This window comes from Carcharodon carcharias, chromosome 8 (assembly GCF_017639515.1).
Source record: "Carcharodon carcharias isolate sCarCar2 chromosome 8, sCarCar2.pri, whole genome shotgun sequence".
Classification (NCBI taxonomy): Eukaryota; Metazoa; Chordata; class Chondrichthyes; order Lamniformes; family Lamnidae; genus Carcharodon; species Carcharodon carcharias.
This window is the reverse complement of record NC_054474.1, coordinates 119,643,474-119,666,385: the sequence shown is the minus strand read 5'-3', so window position 1 is coordinate 119,666,385 and position 22,912 is coordinate 119,643,474. Positions and strand designations below refer to the sequence as shown.

Genomic DNA, 22,912 nt, shown 5'->3' with positions numbered 1-22,912 from the left:
TGTTCGTCCCACAGTGCCAGCTGGGTTTCCTGGGGCTCAGAGTGAAAGGGAGGCAGGAGTCACCAGCTTTAGAAGTTAAGTGCTTTTTATAGCACTGCCTGTGGGCCAAGTGGAACAGGAATGCTACATCCCCAGTCCTCCATTCTTTCCAGCTGATTGGCGCCTCTCTCTCCCTCTTTCTCTCCCTACAGTTGTTTGCGGCTTCTCTTTCTCTCCCTCCTTCTGATCACGGCCTGTCTCCATCCTTCTGACTATGGCCTCACTCTATCCTGCCATTTGCATGGCCTATCTCTGTCTCTTTTTCTCTCTCTCTCTCTCTCTGCCAAATATGGCCTCCCTGTCTCTCCCCTTGCCAATCATAACCTCCTCCTACACCTGACCGTGGCTCACACTCTTTCCTAACTGCCCATTGCAGCCTCTTTCTCTCTCCTCCTGCCAATTATAGAATTATTACAACACAGAGGAGGCCATTCGTAACATGTCTGTGTTGGGTCTCTGCAGGAGCAATTCACCTAGTGCCTCTCCCCCACATTTTTCCCATAGCCCAGCACATTCTTCCTTTTCAGTTAATAATCCAATTCCCTTTTGAATATCTTGATTGAATCTGCCTCCACCACACTCTTAGTCAGTGCCTTCCTGACCCTAACTACTTGCATGAGAAAGTTTTTCCTCATATCACCATTGCTTCTTTTGCCAATTACCTTAAATCTGTGCCCTCTGGTTCTTAATCCTTTCACGAGTGGAAACATTTTCTCCCTATCTGCTCTGTCCAGACCCCTCATGATTTTGAATCCCTCTATCAAATCTCCAATCAGCCTTCTCTTCCCCAAGAAGAACAGTGCCAACTTCTCCAGTCTATCCACACAACTGACACTCCTCGTCCCTGGAACCATTCTCGTGAATCTTTTCTGCACTCTCTCTAATACCTTCACATTGCTCATAAAGTGTGGTGCCCAGAACTGAACATAACACTCCAGCTGAGGCCAAATCAATGTTTTATAAAGGTAGAGTCTTTCTGCTTCTCCTGCCAATTGTGGCCTCTTTCTCCAGCCCCTGCTGCAATCTGCAGCCGGCCCATGCCCTAAGTCCTGGGCATTGTTCCTAAGGGTTTTCCCACCCGCCAGCGGCCAGCCATCAGTCAATTCGATCAACTACCAGGTGGGAAATGGAACGCAAAAATTATAATGAAGTTCAGCATTTGAATTCATCAGGGTCTGTGTCCCAAGTCTTGCTGGATTTTTCAGCCCAATTTTTGGCCTCCCACACTGCCTCACGGTAAATATTGGCACCATTGAATTGGATGATCAAAGCTGAATCATTACGTTCTATGCAACTACAGATACTTGCTCTGCCACGGTCGCATTATCACACTCCATCACTGTCCTCCCTCCTCCCCACTCACTCTACAACCCTTCGCTGTCCCCTTGCCCCTCCTCCTCCGCCCCCCATCCCCATTGGCAGTGATTGAGTTTGATCCAGGCTATCTCTCTCTTTGCCCTGTAGAAATTCTGGCGGTTTATCTTTCGACGGAACCTTCCTGCAACCTCCCTCTCTCTGATGGATTGTGCTGTCCTGGGTCTTGGAGATTCCTCCTACCCTAAGTAAGTTGAATGGTGAGTTTGCGGAGAATGGGTTTAACCGTTAATTATCATTTTTACACGGTTGCGAAGCTCAAAGTCTCTGGTGAGTGATTGGCCAATGACTCACAGCCACTAGAGGCCAAGAGAGGAAATGCACCAACTTCTGCGCACGGTCTGTTAATCAAAGTTGTCCAGGTTCTCCCCAAAACATGGATAAAGAGTTTTTAAGGAACATGCTACTTGGGATAGCTCTGTGGGTTTACATAAACTGAAATACACAGGACATGAGTTTCCTGGTTTGATCCTGTGCCTGTGGTGCATTAGCTAGAATAGCTGGGCAGCTCTTAGCCCTGTTGGATAGAGAAAAGGAAAATCTGTCATGATTCCAACAGTTGCTCGCCAACTGCAGGAAATGGATGTGTGAATCTTCGAGGAGGATGGGATACCTGCTGCTGTCAAATAACCTGTCAGTGCCCACTGTTGAGGTTGATGCAGTATACTGGGCAATTGGCCACTCTCTGTGGAGCAGTACCATAGAAGTAAGTCAGCGTCTTTGGGAGTGGAGGGGAAGTGAGACAGTTCACAAAGGGAAAAAATAGATTTGCAAAGTATCACTTCTCTCATTCATCTGATTTAAAGATAATCAGGATGGATTGGGTGAAGATACAGATAAGCTCTTGGCTTAGCATCTAATTCAAAGGATGACATGTCTGGTAATGCAGAATACAACAGCCTTATCTGCTGGTACCTGAATACAATCCCTAAACATACAGTATGTACAAACCAAGACCAGGATATCCCTCAGTCGTGTCAGTGCTGAGGGAATTGTAACATGGAACCCAGTGGAGAAAAGAGACATTGATATTATCAACCGCAGGACAGGCGGGAAAAGGTTGAGGGTGGAGGAGGGGGAGGGGTTAAACCGTTAAAAATGTGACTCTGACCCGATGTGCATGTTCCTGACGCCATTTTGATGACAGTGGTTAGCAAGGCTTATGACTGCCCCATCTTCGAGAGGCTGGACTCTTCATTAACATATTTAAATCAGGCTCCCACAATGCTGGCCAGGTTTCCCAGGGCCCCAGAAACTCAGAGTGAAAAGGAGGCAGGAGTCAGCAGCTCTCAAAGGTAAGTGCCGTTTGTGGCATTGCCTGAGGGCCAAGAGGAACAGGAATGATCCATGTCCAACCCCTGAAACAAACCTTCCGTCTCCCTCCAGCCAATCAGCCACTCTGTCTCTGTTAACCCCCTACTGCCACCCCACCTCACCCCAACAGACTCCCAAAGATCACAACCCATCTCTCTCTCTCTCTCTCTCTGTCCTGCCAATGCAGCTACTCTCCCTTCTGCCAATTATGGCCTCTCTTTCTCTCTCCCCTGCCAATCACAACTTCTTCCTGCTACTGATCACGGCCTTACTTTATTTCTCCTGCCAATTGCGGAGTCTCTCTTCCCCCCTCTCGCTCTTCCCCCCTCTCGCTCTTCCCCCCTCTCGCTCGTCCCCCCTCTCGCTCGTCCCCCCTCTCGCTCGTCCCCCCTCTCGCTCGTCCCCCCTCTCGCTCGTCCCCCCTCTCGCTCGTCCCCCCTCTCGCTCGTCCCCCCTCTCGCTCGTCCCCCCTCTCGCTCGTCCCCCCTCTCGCTTGTCCCCCCTCTCGCTCGTCCCCCCTCTCTTGCTCTTCCCCTCTCTCGGCAAATTTTGAAATTTTACTCTCTATTCTAGTATCCAGGTCATTTATATGTATCAAAAAACAAAGTGATTCTAGTACTGACCCTTGCGAACACCAATGTCTACCATCTTCCAGTTTGAAAAATAACCATTTACCACGACTCATGAGGGGTCAGGACAGAGTAGATAGGAAGAAATTGTTCCCACTTGTGAAAGGATTGAGAACGAGAGGGCATAGGTTTAAAATAATTCATAATGAAGAAAAAGTGACATGAGGAAAAGCTTTTGCACTCAGCAAGCAGTTAGGGTTTGGAATGCTGTACCTGAGAGTATGGTGGAGGCAGGTTCAATTGAATCATTCTGGAGGGAATTAGACTGTTACCTGTAAAGGAAGAATGTGCAGGGTTACAGGGAGAAGGTGGTAGAATGGCACTAGGTGAATTGCTTACTTGAAGAGCCGGTGCTGACGTGATGGGCCACCACCTCCAAGTCACATAATATTCTGACTTGGAACTACATTCCTTCACTGTCGCTGGGTCAAAATTCTGGAACTCTCTCCCTAACTGCGCTGTGGGTATACTTACACCACAGGAACTGCAGCAGTTCAAGAAGGCAGCTCACCACCACCTTCTCAAGGGAAATTAGGGATGGGCAATAAGTGCCGGTCTAGCCAACAACGCTCATATCCCATGAACGAATATAAAAAAAAAATTCTTAATCAACCTTCTCTGTTACTTTATAAAAATTCAGTTAGATTAGTCAAACACGATTTGCCTTTCAAAAATCCATATTGCCTTTCTTTATACAACTCAAACTTATCCAAGTACCTGTTAAAGTTTCCCCTGAGTATTGTTTCTAAAACCTTATCCAACGCTGATGTTAAACTGACCAGCATGTAGTTACTAGGAATGTAGTTCCTAGGAATGTCCTTGCACCCTTGAGTGGGGGTGTTATGTTTGCTACTTTCCAATTCTCTGGTACCCCCCATATCTCGGGAAAATTGGAAGATTATGGCAATGCCCTTCCACTATTTCTGTCCCCACTTCCCTCACCACATGGAATGCAAACCATCCAGCCAAGGCAACTTATATACTCCAAGCATAGCCAACTTTTCAAGTACATCCTGCCTCTCAGTTTTCATCACATCCATTACCTCTACCGTCTACACTTCTATCAATATTTTGTCAGTATCCTCTTCCTCAGTAAACACCGAAACTAAGTACTCATTACGTATTCTAGCTTTGTCCTGCACCTCGAAGCATAGTTATTTTCTTTGCCCCTAATAGTGGAATTGGCTTACTGGTTGCATGCCTGGTTTTCACTTGAAGAATTCACCTGACATGCATCATACACCCTCTTTTTTAAATTTCATTTTATTTATTTTATTATGTTTTATATTCATTTTTTTATTTCATTATGTTCCCTACCTCCCCTGTCATCCAGGGATGTACCTAAACACTATCTGAAAAATCTCTTCCTTAAAGATCCCCCTTTGTTCCATTACAGTTTTTTCTGTCAGTCTTTGGTTCCATTTTACCTCGACTGGATTACCCTCTCATCCCATTGAAGTTAGCCCTCTTTCAACTTAGAAGTTCTACTTTAGATTGTTCTTTACTCTTCTCCATTACTAATTTAAACCTAATAATATGATGATCACTTTTATTCAAATGTTCCCCATAGTCACTAGGTTCATTAGGCCCACCTTACTACCAAGTACTAGATCTAACAATGCCTCCTTCCAAGTTGGATCAAGAACATACTAGTAAAGGAATTTCTCCTGAACACATTTTAAGAATTCCTCCTCTTCCTTTCCTTTTATCATTATCTCAATTGATATTTGTGTAATTAAAGGTCCCTATCACCACTCTATAGTTCTTAGACATCTCTGTGATTTAATTGCAGATTTGCTCCCCTATTTTTCTCTTTCTTTATCTCTCTCTCTCTCACTATTCTCTTCAATCTCCAAGTAAAGTGACAATTCTAAGGTTTGAAGAACCCTAAAAGCCCAAAGTCTGATCAGATGAATGATTCCAGAATATTTAAATGTTAACACAGTGAATAATGTGACTTTAATACCACAAGTGAGGAACTTTGTTTGAACTTGAATAACTTTTTAAAGCGACTTGGGCTTCTACAGTGCATGCTTTTTCAGTTTTTAAAAAATGATTTTTTTTTACACTAATTTAAAGGTTTAACTTTGTTGCCAAGAAGCTGAGTAAACGTTTGATTCAGCTGGGATCAAATGGACTGCTGCCTGTGGGATTGGGCGATGATCAACATGACCTGGGGTAAGAGTGCTCTCTAAGTATCTCCTCTATATCTTTCAAGCATGCTGATTTGTTAATGGAACAGGTTTGCTGCTAAAAATGGCACACCAAGTGAAGGTGAATGTTTAAAGTTTGAGCCCAGTGTGTGTTGTGAAATCTGCCTCATCAACAATCCATTTCTCTTTGAGCCCTGATTCCTATCCCCTATACTTTATATACTACCTAGTGACTACTTTTATGAATTTAATTAAATGCACTTGATAAAGTTTACGACATTGAGACCTAGAAATGACTTTGGTATTCGTGGACTTACACTTAACATCTTCATGTGGCATTCTTCTGTCCTTGGGTCATTCACTCACCTTTCATGCTGGGTGCTGGGAGAGACACTTTGTGGGAACATGAGCTGCGTACGCACAGCGATAAGGAAACTAAAGTTGAGATGCACGAGCAACAGAATGGGAATGCCTGAAGTGTAATATCAAAATGACAGTAACTCTACAAAGCTAAAGCTTGGCAAAGAGGCGTTTGCATTGGTTTGCGATTGTCTTACTACCCTACTGCCTCTATCGTACAGACTCAGGACAGACTAAACAGCAGAACCTCAGAACAAAGCGTGTGTGGCTTATAAATAAACAAATGCCATTATTTAATGGCAGCTCCTCATCAACATGACCTTTGCTCTCCTGGTTAATCATGTTACACAAACTATTCAGTTGAACACTAGCCTATGACCTGCTATGTTAACTAGCATTCTGCATCCTTGATTAGATTCCTGCCTGCAGCTCGCTCCCAAATATCCATTATTTCTCATGTGAGCTATTCGAGCCTCACTTTAGTTTTGTCTCTCAATGTCTCAATTTCCTCAGTACACAGATTGGACCTTACCTCCTGTCGTTGCCCTACTTGCTGAAACCTGTCCAGTTAATGTAATTTGTTCTATTTTCTGATGAAATCTTCATACCATCTGTTACCAGCAGTTTACAAAACTGCTCCAGAGTGATGAATTGATCTTGATTTAACTGCTTTCTCCTGTCCAGACCCGATGCTGTAATTGATCCCTGGTTAAAGCAGTTCTGGGAACAAGCCTTGAATATCTACCCTCTGCTGCCAGGGCTAAGTGTGCTTGGTGATGATGTCATGTGAGTACAACAGAGCGAGAAGGGAGTTAGGCACCTTGTTCTTATGTTTCATCAATGCAAAACTTAGTAGGTTCTTGACAGAATGTTAGACCATTAAGAACAAATGGAAGGCTGGAATAAGTAAAAGTCATATGGAGAACCAGACCTTCTCCCATCTCAATTGTGAACTCACCCATCCACTGTCTCTGTGCTCTCTAATCTGCACATGACTCAGACAGCTCTGTTTGTATCTCCATAACCTGCAATCCCATTTCCCAATATGTATCAATGCACAAAGAGTCACTTGGAATGCAGTTGCTTGTCATAGTCATTACATCATTTTGGGCTACCTGCTTACAACTGAGCTTTTCAACATGCTGTGAAAGAGGGCAGTCAGTAGGTGCTGGGAAGTGGGTCTCTAAACCTGTGATCTCTCATTCGCTACAAGGAGGAAGCTGTGCAAATCCTCAGATTGGAGGGGTTGGAGATGGGCATGTTGCTTGATCAGAGAGTGGGCATGTTGCTTGATCAGAGAGTAAGCATGTGCCTGGGGATCCAGATCTCATGCACCCTGGCTTTAAAGGAAGGTTGATCCCTGCAGGACAGTGTGTCCAATATTGTGCAGCAGATTGTCTGCAGGTGTTGGTGCTGGTGGAGAAGACTGTGATGACACTGTAGTAGATGGAAGGTCATTTGGAGGATTCTGTTACCCACATCTGCAATACTGTGGTTTTGCATCACTGTAGTCTATCCTGCACTATGCAGAATACTTGGAAGAGGGCCACTCAGACAGAACCTCAAGGCAGTGCCATCTCCATGGATCCTCAGATTCCTGCTATAGATGCATGGAGTTACAGATTGGAGGCAACTGTCTCTGGCCTCCAGACAAATGAATTCCAATGTAGATGTGCATGAAATAGTGCATTTTTGTAGGAGTAAGTAGGCCATATGCTCTTCACAAAATGTATCCAAGGGCAGAAGACCTAGGAGTACAGATTCACAAATCATTAAAAATAACAACGCAGGTTAACAAGATCTCAAAAATTGCAAACAAAGCACTGGGTTTGTTTCTGGAGAAATAGAATTAAAAAGCAGGGAAGTTATGTTAAACCTACACAGATCCTCAAACAAAAACAGAAAATGCTGGAAAAACTTAGTAGGTCTAATGGCATCTGTGGAGAGAAAAAAACAAGAGTTAACGTTTCAAATCCATATGACTCTTCAGAGCTAAAGATAAGAAAAAATGTAATGAAACTTATGAAAGGAGGGTGGAGCAGGTGAAGTGGATAGAAGGCCAGTGATAGGTGGAGGCAAAGGAGAGATTGCCGGAGATGTCATGGACAAAAGGACAAAGGGGTTAATGATAGTGATACTGGCTAAAGGAGGTGCTGATGATGGCATTAAGATCAGAAAGCAGAACGTGATAATGGCAGGATAAGGATAAGCACTCTGGAAAGAACAACATGAACAAGTGACAGAATGTCCTAGTGGGGGTGGGGTGGGGTAAGGGATGGTAGTGAGAAAAAAGATTGAAAATAACATAAAAGGTGGGGATAAAACAATGAATAAAAATGAAAATAAATAAAAATAAGTGGATAAAAATAATTTTAAAATGAAAAAATAAAAATTAAGAAATGAGAATGTATCTTAAAAAACGGGGATAAAAAGGAGGTGAGGATGGAGGAGAGAGTTCATGATCTGAAGTTGTTGAACTCAATGTTAAGTCTGGAAGACTGTAAAGTGCCATGAACCAGCCTCTGCATTCAAAGGATCATCCTCCGCCATTTCCGCCACCCCTAGCATGATGCCACCACCAATAATATCTTCCCTTCAAGCCCCCTGTCAGCATTCCTTAGGGACCATTCCCTCTGGGACACCCTGGTCCTCTCCTTCATCACCCCCAACACCTCATCCCCCTCCCATGGCACCTTCCCATGCAATCGCAGAGGGTACAACCCCTGCCCCTTTATCTCCACCCTCCTCACCTTCCAAGGGCCCAAACACTCCTTTCAGGTAAAGCAGCGCTTCACTTGCACCTCCTTCAATTTAGTCTACTGCATTCGCTATTCCCAATGCTGTCTCCTCTACGTTGGAGGGACCAAATGCAGACTAGGTGACCACTTTGCGGAACACCTACAGTCTGTCCGCAAGCATGACCCACACATTCCTGTTGCTTGCTATTTCAACACACCACCCTGCTGTCATGTCCACATTTCTGTCCTTGGGCTGCTGCAATGTTCCAGTGAAGCCCAACGCAAACTGGAGGAACAGCACCTCATCTTCCGATTAGGCACTTTACAGCCTTCTGGACTTAACAATGAGTTCAACAACTTCAGATCATGAACTCTCTCCTCCATCCTCACTCCCTTTTAACCCCCCCCCCTTTTCAATGTTCATTCTCATTTTTTAATTTTTATTTTTTCACTTTTAATTTGTATTTTTTATCCACTTATTTTTATTTTTATTTATTTTCATTTTTATTCCTTGTTTTATCCCCACGTTTATCCTATTTTCAATCTTTTTTCCCACTGCCGTCCCCATCCCCCATCGCACCCCCACAAGGACCATCTGTCACTTGTTCATGTTGTTCTTTCTAGACTGCTTACCCTTGTCCTGCAATTATCACATTCTGCTTTCTAATCTTAATGCCACCATCAGCACCTCCTTAAGCCAGAATCGCCATCATTAACACCCCTTTGTCCTTTTGTCCATGACATCTCTGGCAACCTCTCCCTTGCCTCCACCGTCCAGTTTCACTTGCTCCCCCCTGCTTAAACAGTATAAATTTCATTACATTTTTACTTCTCTTTGGCTAAGAACTCGAAATGTTAACTCTGTTTTTTCTATCCACAGATGCTGTTAGACCTGCTGAGTTTTTCCAGCATTTTCTGGGTTTTCTTCGTATTTCCAGCATCTGCAGTATTTTACTCTTATCAAAAAGAACCTTGATTAAACAATACTGTTCACATTTCTGGTCTTTGTATCTAAAAAAAAACGTTGAGGCACTGAAGACAGTGCAAAAAAAATTCACAAGGATGGTACCGACTGAGGGGTTGTAACCATCAGGAAAATCTGGGGTTCTTTTCCTTAGAAAAGAGAAGGCTAAGATGTGACATTACACAGATGTTTAAAGCGCTGAAGGGATTCAATAGGCTGGAGAACATGTTTGCACTTGCGAGGGAGACCAAAACTAGGAGCCACTAAATCTAAGATAGTCACTAATATATCCAATAAAGAACTCAGGAGGAACTTCTTCACCCAAATAGTGGTTAGAATGTGGAACTCATTACTACAAAGCATGACTGAAGCAAATAACATAGATTTCAATAACATTTAAGGGGAAGCCAGATAAGAACATGAGGGAGAAAGGAACAGAAGGGTATATTGTTCGGGTGAGATAGTCTCCTATGGAGCATGAATACTAAAATTGACCAGTTGGGCTGAATGGCCTGTTTCTGTGCTGTAAATTTTCTGTAATTCTTTGCAGTGCTTGGGGAGGCTAGAATACAGCAACAATGACTTGCATTTATGTAGCAACTTTTATGAAAACAAAGCTCCGAAGCACTTTCTTGGTAGATATAGAAAGGGAAACAGATGGCGGGTGTGTATGGAGCAGGGGATTCGGAACAGTACACAAAGGCCTGGTTCATTAGACTGTTTTTGAGAAGAAAGGAACTATTTACAGCACCTTTCATGAATCCTGCAGGATGACACATGGCTACAGGATGACATAGATTGGGACCTAAATACTGAAGGGTACATGACTTTTAGGAAGGACAGGAAACTAGGAAAAGGTGGAGGGGTAGCTCTGCTAATTAACAATGGTATTAGCACAGCAGAGAGGGATGACCTAAGTTCAGGAAAACAGGATGTAGAAGCGGTGTGGGTTGAGATGGGAAGTGACAAAGGCAAAAAATCACTTATGAGAGTGGAGTACAGGCCCCCTAATTGTAATGGTAGGACAGAGTATAAAGGAAGAAATAATGGGAGCTTGTCGGAAAGGTACAGTGATAATCATGGGGATTTTAATCTATACGTAGACTGGAAAAATCAGATGGACTTAGGTAGCCTAGATGAAGAGTTGATAGAGTGTTTTCAGGATAGTTTCTTAGGATAACACATTCTGGAGCCAACCAGAGAATGGTCTATACTAGAACTGGTATTGTGCAACGAGATAGGATTAATTGAAAACCTGATAGTGAAGCAGTGAACAGATTTTACATTCGGTTTGAAGGAGAGAAGAGTGGGTCCAAGACTAGTACTTTAAACTTAAATAAGGGCAATTATGTGGAATGAAAGAAGAGCTAGCTGAAGTGAATTGGGAAATGAGGTTAAGGGAAAGGTTAATAGAGATGCAGTGACAGACATTTAAAGGGATATTTCAGAATATATAGAACAGATTCCAATGAAAGAAAAAATTCCAAGGGGTGGACCCACCATCTGTGGTTAACTAAAAAAGTTAAAGACAGTATCAAACTTAAAGAAAAAGCATATAATTGCACAAAGAAGAATGGCAGGTCAAAAGATTGGACAGAATATAAAGAACAGCAAAGAATGACAAGAAGCTTAGTAAGATGGGAAAAATTAGAGTATGAGAGAAGGGTAGCTAGATATAAGTTTCTATATATATTTAAATAAGAAAAGAGTTAACAAAGTGAGCATTGGCGCTATAGAAAGTGCGTCCGGGGAATTAATAATGGAAAATAAGGAAGTGGCAGATGAATTGAACAGGTATTTTGCATTGGTCTTCACTTTGGAGGATACAAGTAACACCCCAGAAATAGCTGTGATAGGACTTAAGGTGGCTACAAGGGGACACAGATAGATAGGTTAAGTGAGTGGAAAAAGATCTGGCAAATGGAATATAATGTGAGAAAATGTGGAATTCTCCATTTTGGCAGGAAGAAGAAAAAAAATGCATATTATGTAAATAGTGAGAAATTGCAGAGCACTAAGATTTAGGGGGATCTGGGTGTCCTAGTACATAAATCACAAAAGGCTAGTATGCAGGCACAGCGAGTAATTAGGAAAGCTAATAGAATGTTATTTATTGCGAGGGGAATTTAATATAAAAGTAGGGAGGTTATGCTTCAATTATACAGGACACTGGTGAGACCACGTTAGGAATACTGCATACAATATTGGTCTCCTTTATTTAAGGGAGGATGTAAATGCATTAGAAGCAATTCAGAGAAGTTTTACTAGACTAATACCAGGAATGGCAGGTTGTCTTATGAGGAAAGGTTGGACAGGTTAGACTTGTATCCCTGGAGTTTAGAGGAGTAAGAGGCAACTTGATTAAAACCTAAGATCCTTGACAGGGTGGATGTGGAGAGGATGTTTCCTCTTGTGGAAGAATCTAGAATTAGGGATCATTGTTTAAAAATAAGGGGTCGACCATTTAAGACAGAGATGAGAAGACATTTTTTCTTTTGGAGTGTGGTGAGTCTTTGGAACTCTCTTCCTCAAAAGGCGTAGAAGCAGAGTCTTTTGGCAGAGGTAGATAGATTCTTGATAAACAGTAGGGTTACCAGTGATAGGCAGGAGGTTACAGTCAGATCAGCCATGATCTTATTGAATAGCAGAGCAGGCTCGAAGGGCAGAGTGGCCTACTCCTGGTCCTGTTTTCTGTTTTTCTAAAGCTGAAGCTTTCAGCAGACTTCATCAGGTGGACAGCTTCTGTGATGGATTGTGACATGCGCAGCAGTGCTTTGCTTGTGTGACTGGGACGGCAGTGAAGATCGGATTTATTTCCTTTTTATTATGAGAAGTACTTTAGCCTGTGTGTATTATAAATATTTGCGTCCTTTTGTATGTAATGTTTAACTTTGTGCATCATCTTATTCCTTGCGTAGATTGCCATCGAAATACAGCTTTCAATTTGAGGATGATGCAGCCAAAGGTGTCTCAGTGGAACCATGTGACACAAACAGACAAACTAAATGCCCACCCTCACAGCTCCACCCATTCCCTGCGCAGATGATCTCTAATGAAAGGGTCACAGATGAAACCCACTTCCAGGATGTGCGGCTCATCACCTTCGATATCACCGGCTCCAGCATTGAGTAAGAAATATCTAAATCTGTATCCCAAATAAACAAATTGAACTTTAAAACTTTGCAGAGAGCACCCAGTAAACTGAGCAGAGACCACAGTATCTGATCTCTGTTATGTCAATAGCATCCTTTCCAGAGGCCACTAATTAATATGGGCCCCTTACTTCCGCACTCCCTAGCGTTGGATTTGGAGGGGGTACCCCAAAGATGCGCTGGGGAATCCTCTGGTAAGTTCCCAGGTAAGGGTTTGCATGGCAATTGCTCAGAAGTGTTAACTTCCTCTGGACACTGGACACCGCACTGGGAACCATCTGAAAATGCGATTTAAATCGCAAACTTCAACGGTTCCATCAGGGTTATACCAATAGTTACCCAGAAAAAGCGAGAAGAATTAAAACCTCTTCTAACTTCTGTGTACCTCATGTAAATACCCAGACCAATCCCACGGGACTCGCTCCACTCCATTTCCCCCCCAACCCTCTGGCGACATCTCTGGACTCCCCCACCTGGAACACCCTCCCCCCTGCCCCTTCCCAGACCTCCAACCCCTGACCTCCAGGCTCCCTGACCCTGACCAACCTCCGGATCCCTCACTTGACCTCCAGACTCTCTCCACTCCACCCCCCCCCCCCCCCCCCCCCCCCCCCAACCACCCCCCAACCCGCAGACACCCCCGGCCTCTGGACCACTCCCAGCCTCTGGACACCCCCCCCCCCCCCCCCGAACTCCGGACTCCCATGACCTCTGGACCACCCCGACATCCGGACACCCCCTCCGCAAACTCTGGACCCACCATGACCTCTGGACCACCCCGACCTCCAGACACCCCCTGAACTCTGGATCCCCGTGACCCCCGGAACACCCGCAACCTCAAGACCCCTCCCAACCTCCAGGCCCTAACCCCCCGACACACTGAACTCTGGACCGCTCCTCCGATCTCCAGACACCCTCTGACGTCCGGACCCCCCACCCCCCAAATCCTATCCACTTACCTTAGACACTTATCTTCCCCGGCCTGTCAATTTCCCTGGCCCTTTAAACTTACCTGCTTTATGGCAGCAAGTTCTGTAAAAAAAGGGGGCATGGCCTCCTTGAATCCTGTGGATCTACTCTTCACTGGGGCCTGCAAGGATTCTTTTGATGCAGGCCCTAAGCAGCTCCGGCAAATGGAAGTGGCTATGCAGTTTTCACGACCAGGTGAGTAGGTATTTTTTTCTTCTAATTCCTGTGGGCCAGCACTTTCTGATGCTAGTCGGAAGTTACAGCCCAGTAATATCCCCAGCTTGATGTTACCAAGGCAGTTTACAACCTTGTGGACCCAACATTGAGTTCAACATTCAAATTTTGTTTCTTTTTTGCTAGTTTGCTTTTTCTTCCTTTCTCCTTTCCTTCCTTTTTCTGTGCTTTCAGACATCAGCCGTTCATGACCTCTGGGCACATCCTTTGTTTCTTTACTTGTCCCATTACTACTCCCTTAGTCCTTGCACCATCAACTCGTTTGTCATTTAATCTCTCCTGCCGTCCACCCAATCACTGACCTTCCCTTTTGTTCTTTTTCTCACCCTCCCCCCACCCTTTCACTTGCTTAAAACCTGTTACTTCTCTAATTTTTCCCAGTTCTGATGAAAGTTCATTTCTATTTCTCTCTCCACAGTGCTGCCACAAATGCTGAGTATTTCTAGCACTTTTTGTTTTTATTTAAGTCACATAGCCCTCCTCTTTCCCATAGCCCTCCTCTCGCATATGGGATATAATTATTGTACATATTATCTTTACAGTCTCATCGCTTTTCAGTAATGATTTTATTCAACTTTTAGAATATAGTTTTGTAATTTTATTCACTTCAAGTATTTATCCAGTTCACGTTTGCAAGTTATTATTATAATAAATCCCTTTGCATCCTCTCGAAGCTCTTAACATCCTTCCTAAAGTGTGGTGCCCAATACTTCAGCTGAGGCCTCAGCAGTGAACTTAGTTTTTAAAGCTCAGACAGGTTTATTGCATTGACCCTAGAATCCTACTTTCCCAGTTATTTTTTCCTTTTGACCTGCAGGTACTCAGCAGGGGATGTGGCCATGATTGAACCTCGAAACTCATTGGAGAGTGTTGAGCAGTTCTGTCAGCTCCTTCGACTCAATCCATGCAAAACATTTCTGCTGAAACCCAATGATTCAGGTTGGATATCTTTTCCACTGATTGTTGGTTAATATTGAATGCAAGTATTAAAAGTGAATTTATTCACAACGCCTAAGGTGAAGCATTTCAAATAAGGAACAGCTGTTTCTGAAAATAAACCAGCCCTCTGCTAATGAAGTATCCTTGTTATCAAATCTACCAACAAGTGAAGAGGGCACTCCATAGAGCGCATACACCTGCCATGATGTGTTAACTCAATGTTATTACAATTATACAGCTCTTCCTTGAGGTTTTTCCCTGCATGGTTGATACGCTGTGACAGCAAAGTTGAAAAAAGGAATCTTTTTATTCAGCGCTTCCATCTTATTGGCTTCAGGTCAATGCACATCCAACAACTTGCTCTGAAAACTCTGCTCACATTTTGACAACTATGACAAATTCCGCCATAGCAGCTGAGACAATTCACAATATTCTAAAACAGTCAACAAAATTTTGAATCAAACAACCCACAACATTCTTTTAAAAAACAGTCAATTTGCTCTATCTCCCAATGTTAACAGATGCTTTAAAACAATTCCAAGGTCCAGATCCACAACTTGGCCAAAAATTAATCCTTCCATGGGCCATACCCTACCTCTCTACCAAATTTCCATGAAATCCATCCATGTGCAATACTGTTTACAGATAAACAGACTTAACAGGGATGTAAAAACTTGGAGGAGGTAATAATATATTACAAGTCTTGCATATGGGATATAATTATTATCCTTACTGTCTCACCACTTTTCAGTAATGATTTTATTCAACTTTTAGAATATAAACATTTCAGGTCAACATTTCTAATGGGAAAACCCTATGTCAACATTTCACTGTCACATTGGTTCACGTTCCCCAGTTCCTCATTCTGCAGACCATAGACCCGTGATTTAAAATCAGGACAGTGAAATCAGAGAACACCTGTAAACGATCAAGAACTTTGCACTGCTAATAATAGATAAAGGAGAATCAGTAAATGTAGTATTCCTGGATTTCCAAAAGGCATTTGATAAGGTGCCACACAAAAGGTTAATGGGCAAGATAAGGGCTCATGGAGATGGGGGTAATACACTAGCATGGATAGAGGATTGGTTAACAGACAGGAAGCAAAGAGTAGGCATAACTGGGACATTCTTAAGTTGGCAGGCTGTGACTAGTTGAATGCCACAAGGATCAGAGCTGGGGATTCAACTATTTAAATGCAGCCTCAAACTGATTGTGGTCTCCACTCCACTTTCCTGTCTGACCCCACCACCCCGCCATAACCATAACCCTTAACTCCTGTGACTATCAAAAATCTAACTCTGCCTTGAATAAATTCAGTTACCAAGCCCCCACTTCTCTCTGAGGAAGAGAATTCCACAGGATAATGACCCTCTAAGAGACAATTTCTCCTCATCTCCTTCTTAAAAGGGAGGCCTCTTAATTCTTAAATGGTGTTCCCTAGTTCTAGTCTGGTGTATACTCAACACTGTGAACTCTTACAGTCGGGGTGCATTTCAAAGAGGAGGAAAAAGTAGGGCAAAAAAATCCAAACTCCCTGAATGACAGAGGAAATAGTAAGATGAAGTGGAAAAAGCATGCAAATGACAGACGTCAGGTTGATATTCCAGTCGAGAACCAGGCAGAATATAGAAAGCTCAGAGGAATGTGATAAAAGAAATAAGATAGATAAAAAGAGAGTATGAAAAGAGACTGGCAGCTAACACGAAATGGAATCCAAAAGTCATCTTAAGCATATAAATAGTAAAACAGTGGTAAAAGGAGGAGTGGAGCCAAAAGGGGCCAAAAGAGGGATTTACACATGGAAGCAGAGGGCATAGCTGGGGTATGCGTAATTTGCATCCATCTTTACTAAGGAAGAAGTCCCAAGCCAGTGAAAGAGGAGGTAGTTGAGATAGTGGATGGGCTGAAAATTGATAAAAAGGAGGCATTAGATAGGCTGGTTTTACTTCATAAGTTACTAGGATCAGATTATATGCATCCAAGGACACTGAGGGAAATAAAGCACTAGACATAGTCTTCCAATCCTGTTTAGACACAGGGATAGTGCCAGAAGACTGGAGAATTGCAAATGTTATACCCTTGTTCAAAAAAGGGTGCCAGCAACTACAGGCCAATCAATTTAATCTCGGTGGTGGAAAAACTTTTAGAAACAATAATTCGGGACAGAACTAACGGTCGCTTGGACAAATGTGGATTAATAAAGAAAAGTCAGCACAGATTTGTTAAGCACAAGTCACGCTATCTAACTTGCTGGAGTTTTCTGATGAGGTAACAGAGAGGGTTGATGTGGTTTACATGATCGTCCAAAAAGCATTTGATAAAGTGCCATGTAACAGGCTCATCAGCAAAGTCGGAACCCATGGAATAAAATGCAACACTGATGTGAAGTTGGTTGTGTACCAAGAAACAGTGGATAGTAGAGAATAGTTGTTGTTGGACCGTAGGAAGGTATACAGTGCGATACCCCAGTGTTAGGACCACTGCTTTTCTTGAGGTATATTAATTACCTACACTTTGGCACAATTTCAAAATTTGTGGATGGCATGAAACTTGAAAGTATTGTGAACTGTGAGGAGGATAGTGATAAACTTCAAAAGGATATAGACAGGCTATGGATTTGGCAGACAAGCAGCAGATGAAATTTAATGCAGAGAAGAGTGAACTGATTCATTTTGGTAGGAAGAATAAGGGTAGGCAAAATAAAATAAAGGGTCCATTTCTAAAGGGACTGCAGGAGCAGAGTGACCCGAGGGTATCTGTGCACAAATCATTGAATGTGGCGGGACAAGTTGAGAAGGCAGTTAATACAACATACAAGATCATGGGCTTTATAAATAGGAGCAGTGTGCAAAAGCAAGGAAGTTACAATAAACCTGTATAAAACAATATTTTGGCCGCTTGTCTTTCATTGCCCTGCACTTTAAGCTTACTGTTCCTCTAAAACTGCTGTTCACTCTGTTGGAATCAGAAGCTGCTAGTGCATGTGCCAAGAGGTTATTTGGTCAAGATCTTATTTGACAATCTGTGTACGAAGCACACACACAGATTTATTAAATGTGTGGGGAATAAGGTATAATGAGGGTTCCGCTTCATTGTGATTTGCGATCAAACCTGCCTTTGGCCTTCCCTTTTATCTCCTGCTGTTGTGACTGACACCCCACACACTTCTTGTTCAGCAACACCACTTCCTGCTCGATTACCACAGCCCTGTACAGTTCAGTACCTGGTGGAACGTTACCTGGATATTAACTGTGTCCCGCGACGTTCCTTCTTCGATCTCTTGTCATACTTCTCACCTGATGAGATGGAGCAGGAGAAGCTAAAGGAATTCAGCTCAGCTGAGGGCCAGGAGGAGTTGTACAGCTACTGCAACAGGCTTCGCAGGACCACCTTGGAGGTAGGCGAGAGGAGACAACAATCCTCCTTTATATAGCACCTTTAATAGAGTAAAATGTCTCAATGTGCTTCACAGGAATGTTACCAAACAAAATGTGACACTGAGCCACATAAGGAGATATTGGGACAGGTGACCAAAAATTTGGTCAAGGCTGTAGATCTTAAGCAGCCTCTTAAGAGATGAAAGGGAGGTAGAGAGAGACAGAAATTTAACAAGGGAATTCCAGAGCTTAGGGCCGAAGCAGCTGAAAGCAGAGCCACCAAGGGTTGAGCAAAGAAAACTGCGGATGTGCAAGACACCAGAACTAGAGGAGTGCACATATTATGGAGGGCAGGAGGAGATTACAGAGATAGGAAGCACTCTGGGGTTAAGGGTTGAAGTTGCAAAGTCTACGGGAGCAGTTGGTGGACAGAAACTGTGATCCACAGCCCAAGGTCTTCCACTGTTGAGGGGGATCATTGTTCATGTGAGTTAAGACAGGGGTAGCTTCAGTGGTTTGGCAGCCATTGGTCTAGGAGGGTGGTCCTGGAGGCTACCTATTCTGAGGTGGGACTTCTTAGGTAGGTGGGAGGAGGTGGGATGCCTTAGGAGGAAGAAGGAGCTTGGAAGGGATGTCTATTCAAGGTTGAGGCAGCCAATTATCCAGAACTAAGGGAAGACATGAGAGAAGGAGTAGGATGTTCCTGTTACCTCCAGCTTTCTCCTCATAAACGAATGGCTGGAAGCAGCAGCTTCATCTAAAAATTGGTAAGGGAAGAAATTTGAAGGAACAACTTAGAGGAGACCGAACAGTACAAGTTTCTCAGTGCATTCTGCTGTAACCCAGCAGTTCAGCTCCAGGACAAAAGGCAGAGTTTTCTGAAATGCTCTCAGAAAAGCAAAGTGCTTTTTAATGAAATAGTTGTTTCTGCTCTCATTGGGTGTACATTCAGTTCTGTAAAGTTCTGAAATTCCTGTGTTCTTTCCTAGATTCTGTATGATTTTCCTCAAACTACTTCTGTCATTCCACCTGACTATCTCTTCGACCTCATTCCCGAAATCCGACCACGGGCATTCTCCATTGCTTCTTCACAGTTGGTAAGTACCCCACTCCTTCATTGTATTCATTTGAGAAATTATTGTTTAACATGGGGTAGATTTTCAGCTTGCTGTCCAGGCATCAAACTGGCTTTACATATAGGTTACCCTTTATAGAACCCATCGGAACTGAAAATCAGGTGGTTTCACCTTTATGCGTGCAGGGTGAAAAGGTTCAGTGTTTGATAGGGTAGTGAATATATTTATTGGACGAATAATCTAGACAATTTGAGTTCAAATTCCACTGTGGCAGTTTCAGTATTTTAATTCAGTTTAGTAACTCTGGAAGTAAAAAGCTGGTATCAGTGAAAGCGACTTTGAAGCTATTGGATTGTTGGAAAGACTCAACCAGTTCATTAGTGTCCTGCTGCCCTTATCTGGTCTGTGCCTATACAAAGAAAGGGCTTGATATTGGAGTTCACGTAGAAGGTCAGCCGTGTTCTAATTGAATGACAGAGCAGGTCCAAGGGGTTGCATAACTACCTTCTGCTCCTATCTCTTATGTTCTTATATGTGACACCTGTTCCAATGAAGTCGATTCTCTGAAGACGTCTAACAAGATGATCATTTATATTAAACAATTATTTCAGGGCAAAGAAGGATAGGTAACAAATGCCGGCTTGCCAATGACACCCACAGCCTGAGAATGATTACTTAAAATAAGTTGCAAGTTGCATCTTTCAGAAATTCTAAATGTTTTTACAGTGTTGTTCCCCAAATGAGTGTTAATTTACCAGCAGAGCAGAGATATTGTAGGTGTCCAGACACTTAACAGCAAATGCTGTCTCCTGCCAACAGGAAACTGTCTCTGTCTTCTGCTTGTATGTTATTGATATGTTGTAGCATGTTTGACTACAAAGGACAGCCTGGCCCTTTGACACAGAGAGCAGCCCTCATGGACCCAAGTGCCTTGTGTGAAGCTCAGGCACTTCAACTGGGGAGGAATTCTGCCATTGAAGACATTGACTCTTCCTGGGGTACAGATCCACAGAACCAGCAGCCTTCCAAAACTTGACCAAGCAGCTCTTCCTCATTTGTGATTCCAGGCAGACAGTATCTGCAGCTTCCAGAACACCGTGTGTGTGCTGGCAGCGTTTTTGTCTTTGGAGAATATCCCAGCTGAGCCCAATCTTGTTTCACCTGGGTTTGCCCTTCCAACAAGTCATTGGAAGCAATGCATGCAAGCTTCCCTGACTGAATTCCTTTTCCTGTTTCTACACTGACTGCAGAATCTGGTCCCTCCCTCTGATTTTTTTCAACAAATGTTCATTTGTTAGTTTGATGTAATGTAATATTGCAGCATGAGTCATATGGTGTTGATGAATAGCAACAGGCCTTCTATATGAGGGATATTATAGCAATGAGAGATGCAGGGACTGTAACTTTGGCTGATTGTCTTGCTACAGTACTAGAATCATGCCTCATGATCACTCAGGCTTCCATGCTGGGGGTGCTGGATGGAGCTTTCCCTACACCCCTAACAATGGTCTCTGGAGCAATGAAATGACTGATAGAAATCAATGTGAATATAAGATTCTCCATCTGCTTTCTGTTTCCCAGGCTTATCCTAGTCAGATTCAGATTCTGATGGCTGTCGTTCGGTACAGGACCAAGTTGAAGAAGCCTCGCTGTGGCCTGTGTTCCAGTTGGCTAGCATCCCAGAACCCTCAGCAGAGTAAGTCTCACCCGTTGATTCCTCGATTCTCAATCCCATGATCACCAATTGATGTTTGAAGGTCGATTTCCACTTCAGAACTCAGTAATGTTGAGATCAATGGTTACAGCCAGATAGCAATGGGTGGTTGACACCGGGACTGCCCACACCAATTTATGGGTTTGTTTTTAGGGATGTGAGTGTATCATGTGAGGGTTTGCTTCTTAGATGTTTCTGCATTATCCTCCTGTTGGGATTGATGGACTTGTTTCTCATACTCTCAATACATTGTGCCCTAGTGAATCTTCACCAATATATTTTTTCCCTCTGTCCTGCAGGGAGATAACAGCTATCAGAACATGCACCTAGCCCTGGTGCTGTGGCTGAGGTTAACCGCTTGGTGGAATAGAGGATCAAACTCATTCTTGTTTTGACTTCCTGTTTGTCATGCTTGATGTCTCCATGGGACTTCCCTCATGTGATTCCATTCCTTCTTGTTTGGTTTTGGTGGCAACTCACCTATCAGTAGGATGTGGCTCAGCTGCCTGTACCCTAACCTCCAATGTTTCATTCGTCCATTGGCCCAGTCTTCACTGATTTCCACTGAAGCTCTGTACCCCAAAGCCTGAAATCCTTGTCTATAAATCCCTCATTGACCATGCTCCTTCCTATCTCCTCCAGCCCTATATCGTGACCCTGCAAGACATCATATTGATCTGCAGTCTTGTTTGTCTGCCATTAGCCTGCTCTTGGTGTTGGGGCTCCCATATGCCTTAGCTCCATTTTCAAGAAATAATTTCTAAAATTTCTCCCACTCTATTCTCGTTCTTTCTCTCCACTCTAAAACCTTCTCAAAAGTTCCATCTCTGACAATGCTCTCTGTCACTGGGGGTTCATTTCCTTCCACTAATTCATGCTGACTCACAATAACTGAGAAATAGTGTCAACAAAAAGCATCTCCCTTTTCCCTGGATTATGACGGTTTCCTATTTTTGTGTGAGGGGGAAAGAATGCTGCTCTTATTGCTTGTCTCACTGGATCTCCCATGGATCTCTTGTCAGCAGTGGCAGAGCAGTGTAGAATCTCCAAAGCTGCAACTCAGTAAAAATCCTGTCTCAGACTTCAGCAAGAGAGTAGGGTGAAGGATGGAGGATGTTTCATGTGGTACAGTTATATTCATCCTCACATCCTTTCTTTTGTTATGTGACAATATGGAGGAAATATTAAGGACTGGTTCCAATGGACTAATGAGATGTTAGTTCAACAAATTACTCAATTAGTTAGAAGCTCATGTGAACTTAATTTGGCAGTTAACATGAGTCTTTCTGACCTATTCTGATATGAGCAGGGGACTGCACAATCACGCTTGAGACACTTGGCTAGATTCAGATTCTGTCTCCTGGTGTCCCAAAGTAGCAGACATTAAGAGGTTTGTTCTGCCTTTATAGTCCTTTCATTATCCATATATTGCCACAGTTCTAATTTTGTAAGTTCATATAAGTCATCAAGTTTTAGCTTGTGATCCTTTCATCATTGAGTTAACTCACTGGGCATCTTATAACCTTTAGCTCATCAAACATTGCTCAACATGCACAGCCACAGAAGCCTTATCTTTATCAATATCTTGTTCTATTGCCTAAAATTACTATTTTTTCTAGCCAGTGATTTGTTAATTATTATGAATTGTGTTAATTGCATGCTGGTGGTGGGCATTAACTGGAGATTCACTTATGTTCCTGTACATTGTCAATCCTGGGAATGACAATTTAAGTTATTCATTTTCCTTTAAAGTTTGTTTTTGTTTAATTTGTTTTTGATACCCTTTCAAATGGCGGTACTTAATTAGTAATGGGTTTACAAAAGAGGTATAAATTGACACAGACTAAAACTGCGGTTGCTGGATTAGAAGGAACTCT

At 43.1% G+C, this 22,912-nt stretch overlaps 1 protein-coding gene across 5 annotated transcripts in view; it reads left to right on the top strand.

Moving 5' to 3' along the window:
• The window catches only part of ndor1 (NADPH dependent diflavin oxidoreductase 1), a 50,636-nt gene that overhangs the window by 21,642 nt on the left and 6,082 nt on the right, over positions 1-22,912 (top strand). For 4 of the 5 annotated variants that reach the window (XM_041193347.1, XM_041193349.1, XM_041193345.1 and 1 more), the window contains 8 exons: positions 1,504-1,601; positions 5,436-5,534; positions 6,554-6,655; positions 12,490-12,699; positions 14,744-14,865; positions 18,045-18,265; positions 19,235-19,342; positions 20,903-21,017. In XM_041193347.1, coding sequence (XP_041049281.1) covers positions 1,504-1,601; positions 5,436-5,534; positions 6,554-6,655; positions 12,490-12,699; positions 14,744-14,865; positions 18,045-18,265; positions 19,235-19,342; positions 20,903-21,017 — 1,075 coding nt within the window. The remainder of the gene's footprint in view (positions 1-1,503; positions 1,602-5,435; positions 5,535-6,553; positions 6,656-12,489; positions 12,700-14,743; positions 14,866-18,044; positions 18,266-19,234; positions 19,343-20,902; positions 21,018-22,912) is intronic. The other variant, XM_041193346.1, reaches the window with a different exon arrangement.